Here is a 7,316-nt window from a genome sequence, read left to right as displayed (position 1 = left end):
GGCGGGCGCGGTTGGTGGAGGACTGTCTGCCATGGGAGGGACCCCAGGCTGGAGCAGGGGAGGAGTGTGAGGAGTCCTCCCTTGAGGATGAAGGAGCAGCAGAGACAGCGTGGGATGAACTGACCCCACCCCCATTCTCCATCCCCCTGTGCCGCTCGGCAGGGAGGAGGGAGAGAAATTGGGAGTGAAGTTGAGCCTGGGGAGAAGGGAGGGGTGGGGGGAAGGTGTTTTGAGATTAGGTTTTATTTTCTCATCATCCTGCTCTGATCTGATTGGTAATAAATTAAATTAATTTTTCCCCAAGTTGAGTCTGTTTTGCCCATGACAGTAATTTCTGAGTGATCTCTCCGTCCTTATCTCAACCCATGAGACTTTCGTTATATTTTCTCTCCCCTGTCCAGCTGAGGAGGGGAGTGATGGAGTGGCTCTGGTGGGCTCCTGCTCTTCCAGCTCTACATGGGACAACAACTCTCCAACATCTAAGTCAGGCTGCTTTTACAGCTTTTACCTTTTTTGTTTTGTGTTTGCAACTGTGTGTGTCCTTCTTTCATTAACTTTGCAGGGACCATTTCCTACTCTCTCAAATATTTGTTTTCTTGTGTTGCTCTTTGAGATGCCTACACAAGCAGTGGTGGGCAGAGGCAAAGCGGCAGCAGCGCTCTGGCTGCCCAGCTAGACTGCAAAAGCTTTCTTGCCCTCTAGCTACCAAACTAAATGCAGCTTTTCCTATCTCCAGAGTGCTTCTGTAAGGTGGCATTATATCCTGAGACACAGGTGGCTGCTGACTCCGTCGTATCAGTCCAGCTCCACCTGATAATTACCATGGAGAAAGCTGAGGTGGACTGGGAGTTCCCTGCTGAGCTAAGTCAATTTAGTAGGTTTTCCAGAACTTAGCACAAAGAACCAAAGTCAGATGTGTGTCAGGAAGTTTAAAACTGATTTCCCAATTATAATTCAGGGGACCATGCTCAGAATAGTTAAACTGACAAAATTCTTACTGTAGTCATGCATCTTTTCTGAGCAGAAATTCCATTTTCTCAAAACTGATGTTTGTTCCTGAAAAAAAACAGCAAAACCCTGCTGAAAAGAAGTAGCATAGCTTCAGCAGCCAGAATTACTGTACCAGAATCTTGCCAGCCAGCTCTAGCTGTAATCCCACACTTCTTCCCGAGTTACTCTTCAGCAAGCACCAACATCTAAGCAAGTGTAACCCCCAGAGAAGAGACAGAAGGTAGTTTGCATTTGAGGAACGTGATGCCCCAGCTCCTAGGCTTTAAAACCCATCCCAGCAGAATTACTGCACACCAATTCAGCTTGTGCTTTTCTCGCAGGTTATTTTGCCGGCATTCATGATGCTGGGAGCAGGTGGAGCAGGATGTTGCGCTAACAGATGTGGGGTAAGTGGATATATATGTGTTGAAATGGCACTACAGGGTTTGCACAATAGCTCTTAAATGGCTGCTCAGCAAGTGGAAACGTACAATGACAAACCATCATACCACCATCAACAGCCATGTCAGGGAAATGCAGAAGAAGAGCTTGATCTACAGCGTCCCTGGGCTGGGCTGAGAGCTCAGTTATCCAACAAGAACGTTGCGATATTGCAGCCATTGATACAAGGGAAATCATGCTGAGCCAGGGCAGGTACTGGAGCATTTAGCCACAACGCTGAGGGCAGAGGGGGGCAACGCCACTTCACCCCACAGAAAGTAAAGCACAGCTCCAGCTTCTTCTTGCTCAAAGTGATCCTAAAGATTGAGACAGCTGCCTCTTCCTTTTGCTTTCACCTCATCCTGTTTCCTCCATGCCCTTCCATGGCAATTTGCTTTTCCACAGGTTCATCCCTAGGGCAGATAGGTCCCCTACTTTGCGGGCCCATGCTAAAACCCTGAGCTGCTGCTGGCACTAAGGAGCCAGCACTGCTTCCTGGAGGCTGGTCCTCCTCATGGAAGGCTTTGACCCGTAGCATGCATTTGCCCAAGCGTTATGCACATGAAAGGTGCAAATGCAATTTGGGCACTCTGTCATCTAGAGAAAGGCCAGAGAGACTTTTTCCCTTGATAATTAAGACTATTATAAAGCAACATGTTACACAGGCATCTCCATTAATCCTCAATCCCTGGGCACAGACTTCTATGTGGCTATCATTATTAGCAAGAATAAACTGACTTAGAGATTTTTTTTTTTTAGTCTGCATCTTTCCCAGAAACAGCCTGGAATGAGAGATTCCATACAATAAAGCATGTCTCTTCTGTACTCTTCAATTAATATTTATTTTGATCCATGAGAAGACCTTTACCTCTTCAAGATGTTTTACTTAAGTTAATTCATTATTCATAATACCAAAATAACATTCTTCATTAGGATGTCAGCAAGTACATCCCAAGGGACAGGTCATTACATTGATTTTACCGAAAGTCACATGCACACAGAGGATGCTAATGATGGCCAAGTAGGCCAGTTGCAGAGCTGGGATGTGAGTCGAGGCACCCTGAACCCAGTGCCTGAGCCAGCTGCTTCTCCTGGTTTTGAGTGATGTAGAAAGTGGTGGTGAAAACCAGCTGTACTGCAGGTGTTCCCATGCTCTGCTGAACATGGTAAGTCACGAGGGGAAAGTCAGCTGAACTGGGCTCAGTTCACACAACACCTCAAGTCTCCCTTCTCCATCCTTCATCCCAGCACTAAATATTACAGAGCCAAGAATCAACCTTCTCCAGCCTGGCTGGGTTCACTCCCCCAGCCCACCGATGCAGGCAGTAGCACAGTGCTGTCCAGCAGCCCGCATCCACCCCCCCACTCCTCCGCCCTCCACCCCCCTCCACCACCTTTCTGCTGTCTGAGCCATTCCTAGCAGCGGCACATGGATGCCAGGTAGCCTGTCTGCACCTTCTGGTCACTGATTGGTTACCTACAACCTGTTCTCCTCTTCCTTATTTGCTGTTACAGAGGAATATAATAGACATTGTTGAGAAAATAGTTTGATTATGCACTATGATATTTGTATAAAGAGAGCTAGCTGATGGCCAGGCGATGAAGCTACTCAAACCAAACTAGAGAATAGGCTTGGTGAGAACAGTATGTCTTTGAAAATGCTGTCTTCTGGGACTGTGGGAATTGTCCACCTCTTTAAGGTGGAAAGAGGTGAAGCTCTACAAGTCACACTATGGTTTAAAAAGAATGTGGCTCAATGTAGAGATGAGCTGGGGACATGAGCAAAGAGCGAGTGGCTATGAATGGCATTAGAAACAATAATTTCCCCTGCACAGCTCCTGGAGGAGAGTGATTTCCAAGCATACAAAATTGGTGAGTACTGCAGGGAGATCTTCAGAAGAAACCTCAGGGAAACTTTTTGGGGGGGATAGCGGGAGGAAATGCACAGACACCCACAGCAGGGTTGCTCAGATGCCCTGACCCTATGGGCTATATACCCAAGGTGGGCTATGGTGTAAATCACCAGGTGTTGGAGAGCAGAGGAGCCCTGGGACTGGTTCAAACATATATGATGGCAGCGACTTCCCAAGGTGCCAGAGCTCCTTGTGAGGTGGGTCTGGGTGGACCTGATATGGGGTCCCCAGCTTGGTGGGTGGCTTGTCCACCAACTTCTACCTACTTGCAGAGAAATAGCCCACACTGGAGTTACTCAGGAGCATCTGTAATCCAAAGGTTAGTTTGTCCACCTTTCTGCTTTGGGGACCTTAGATATAAAATTGTAATTTACACTGAACACTCAGCATTGCTTTTCATAGGGAAAAAAAAAAGGCTAAAGAACTAATACTGATCAGAATTATTATTCAGTCAGAGCATAACCATTTTCCTCAGGGTAAGGACTCTATCCTATTATATTTTGTGCAATCCCTGGTTTAATAGTTTCAGACTTCATCACAGCCTTTACACACTGCTGAAGTATCAACAACAGTAATAATAATTACTAAATTTCTCATCCTTTTATTCACCTTATTGAGTTCTCCAGTTCACAGTGATTATGTGCTGCATTGAGTAAGTTTTTTCATTAATCCATTTTAAATCATTGCCTGCAAACATACCTAAATGGCTTTTTGTTCTTGCATTATGGAGTAATGATCTTGGAAAGTAACAGATTTAAAAAGCTTCCGTGTCTTGCAACTTAGCATGTAAGCATCTGAAAGCACCCACTGCGCTGGCACATGAGGAAAAAAGGCCCCCCAAAGTACAGCTTCTGTCCTTACATCAGCAAATATACTCCAGTATTTGTCTTTAAGCCTTCCTTAAAAGTTACTAGTAGAACAAGAATAGCCATAGCAGCTTTCCAGACCAACAAACCTAGATAAGCAAAGATATCTGGAAACCAGACAGGATATTAATTCCACAAAAAAACCCACCTCCAGACAAATAAACAGGGAAGAGATAAATGTGCATGAAACAAGAACCAGGGCAAGAAAGAGCAGCACAAACTGGGACAGGAGGAACTTGGTAACTTCACCAAAGCAGCTGATGCAAATGCTCAAAGAATAAATGCTAAAAGTCTTCATCAGCTCACCAGAGACAATCCAATTGTGGGAAGGAGAAAGCAGGGAAAACATTAAAAGAAAATCAGCAAAAATTATCAGGTTGCAACTGAAGACACAAATGAGGAAATAAATAAACATTTTTTTAAAAAGTGATAAATGTAGGTAGTACAGCTAGGGAAAATGCTGAAAGGTTGAGATGATGTGACAGTTAAAAAAATTGTTGGATTTCCATAGAATACAGGACAAGCCTCCAGAAGAGCAGAAATAACAAGGAAATGCCACCGTGTGTCTAGAAAATGCCCAGGAGAGCCAATTTAACACCTGCAGCAACTTCAGACTCCCCTTTCAGTGACAAGTAGTATTTGTCTATATAAACGTGTGCGCAGTAGAGGACATAGATGGGATGAAGCTAGCCAGACAGCCAACAGATTTCAAATGAGAAAATCATATGAGAAAGAATAGTCATCAAAGATAGCACTGATGAGTAGTACTAGGCACTATCATAAAACACAGTAGTAGCAAAAGAACATTTGACGACTTCTATCATAATCGTCTGTGGGATGCCCATACTGCTATGCTGTGCTAAAACTAATCGTTAGCATAATTGAGATCCTTCCACCCAGATGCAGAATACACAGTTGAAGTAAATGAGAAAATAGGTGGGGAGAAGTGGTTCAGCGTAGGCAGGAGTTTCAGACGGAGTGTCAGTCGCTCGCCTTCACCGCGAGGCATGGCTGGCGAGCTTATTAGGAGAGACGGCGCATCAGCTACAACCCAGCACTGCTTTGGTGTGGGGCAATGTACTAAATTACCTACATTTTGATGACAATGAAGCTCTGCTAAGAGGCACCTCAGCCAACATGCAGATAAAGACAAAAAGAGTGTCCAGCTTTGCAAAAAAAAGACAGTTATTAATCGGTTATGATGAAATAAATCTCATGAGAAATCCCAGCAACATCTAACTCAAGGATTGCTTTAGAGGCAAAAGGACCCACAAAATGAGTCAATTCACACACTGGAAGCATGCAAGGTTGTACAGAAAGCAGTAATGTCATCGGCTGGCAAGTTGGAAACTGTGTTCACCAGCTCGAACACGTTTGGATAGCAAATAGTTTTCAAGCCTATGTCACAAATCTGCAACATGGATAGGGGATATTTCCATTTGACTCTGTAATGCAGCACTCCGTGGAGCAGCTGGCATCAGGAGAAGGCTTCTGCCTTCTTTGTGGGCTGTTAGATTTCACTGGTATTTGCTGGCAACGGGGAGATGTTGCCAGAGGTATCTGGCTTCAAGCCCAAGTCTTAGACGAGAATGTTTCCCATGTGCTTGCCCAGCCGTGCCTCTGCCCTGACTCTGAGGCAGCCCGGCTGCCCTGCCCCTAGTCCAGGTCTGCCCCAGTTCTGCCAGTCTGCTCCCATGTTTCCTTTTCTCTTCTCCTTCTCAGCAGAGTTGTGAACAACCACAGGCAGGGACTCTTAAGACTAGTGGGAAGCCTGTCCCAGACGCAACACCAGTAGCACCCGCCTGAGAGCCTTGTTTCTGTACACAAACAGCAACCAGATACATTCCATCCATTAACAGAAAAATACCCCGAAAGTGAACAAAGGCAGTGGTTCTGCAGGAGCGGCCAGTGTAAAATGTACAGGTGCATTACATTCAATTCCAAGTCACCGCGGCTCGTTGCCACACGCAGCACAATTAGATTTCTCAACATAAGTAGTGGTAACCACATGTCATGCTGTTGCAAAATGAAGGAAGGCAGCAATAAGAAAGGCCCTTTTGCATTCCTCATCAGTTAGCAAAAACAGCTAACACATCTTCTGTTGCTTTCATACCTGCTTGCTAGTTTCTGTTGGTGCAAGGGTTGAGAAGGTTCTCTTAGTGAAGAGGTGGAAATGCCAAGGCACATGATGTGGACCACATCAAGCCAGTACTGGCTTCATATTGGCTTTTTGAAAGAAGACCACCAGATTTTTCATAATTGATTGGTCAAGTATAAAACTCTGAATAATTAAAACTCTGGGCTTATGCACTTTTAAAAGCAAAACAAATATAGTCTGAAATTCTTTCACGTCTAGGATACCTGCACTAGTCAGAAAAAGTAAACTACTTTTTATTCCCACAAACAGCATACTATTATTATGAGTTTCAGCAGAGAGTAAGAAATGGAAAAAGATTCCTTCCCATTCAGTGTAAGCTTTCCATGCTACTCAGTGCCTCTGTTCGTGCGATGTTGAGGGTCTTTTCCCTTTCAGATGCTGTTGTCAGTGGTCCTGGCTGTGCTGGGATTCGCAGGAGGAGCATACTGTGCAGTCATCTCCTCCCTGGGGCTGATTTGGGGCCCTCTGTGCAACACGGGTGATGGAGAATACCTCTACCCTTTCAGGAACAACACTCTGGAGTGAGTACGATTTACATGTCTTTTTATAGCATATTTGAATTTTTTCAGAATGAACTGATGGTCCACTTGGTTGAAAAATAAATTCACATTTCCCTGAGCCAGCACGTTGCAGTTGGTTGTCTCTTTGAACAAGGATCATCTTTGGGCAAACTGCACGAGTTTCTTTTGTTGTGCTTGTCAGCAGCCCCTTGTGCAAGTTGCACCACGCTTTCAAAAGGCTGCTGGGCTATGACTCCCACCAGAGTCAAAAGGAAATGGTCAATAAGTATGCCACATTAATCTGTTAAATCATCATGAATTGAGTCTACTCTACCTACTTCTGAAAAGCAAAGCAAGAATCTTTTCTAGCTCTTTGAAGTTAACCTTGGCAACCATGCTCTTCAAGCCAGAGCTAGAGATGATGAATGGACTGGGCTGAGATAGCACA

General features: G+C 44.9%; 1 protein-coding gene across 1 annotated transcript in view; it reads left to right on the top strand.

Moving 5' to 3' along the window:
- The window catches only part of LOC104131711 (transmembrane 4 L6 family member 1), a 12,489-nt gene that overhangs the window by 4,109 nt on the left and 1,064 nt on the right, over positions 1–7,316 (top strand). Inside the window, exons 2-3 of the mRNA XM_035900466.1 lie at positions 1,332–1,397; positions 6,744–6,889. Coding sequence (XP_035756359.1) covers positions 1,332–1,397; positions 6,744–6,889 — 212 coding nt within the window. The remainder of the gene's footprint in view (positions 1–1,331; positions 1,398–6,743; positions 6,890–7,316) is intronic.

This window comes from Egretta garzetta, unplaced genomic scaffold, assembly GCF_000687185.1.
Source record: "Egretta garzetta isolate BGI_Z169 unplaced genomic scaffold, ASM68718v1 scaffold58, whole genome shotgun sequence".
NCBI lineage: Eukaryota > Metazoa > Chordata > Aves > Pelecaniformes > Ardeidae > Egretta > Egretta garzetta.
Note: the sequence above shows the minus strand (reverse complement) of the source record. Positions and strands in the feature narration are given on the sequence as shown.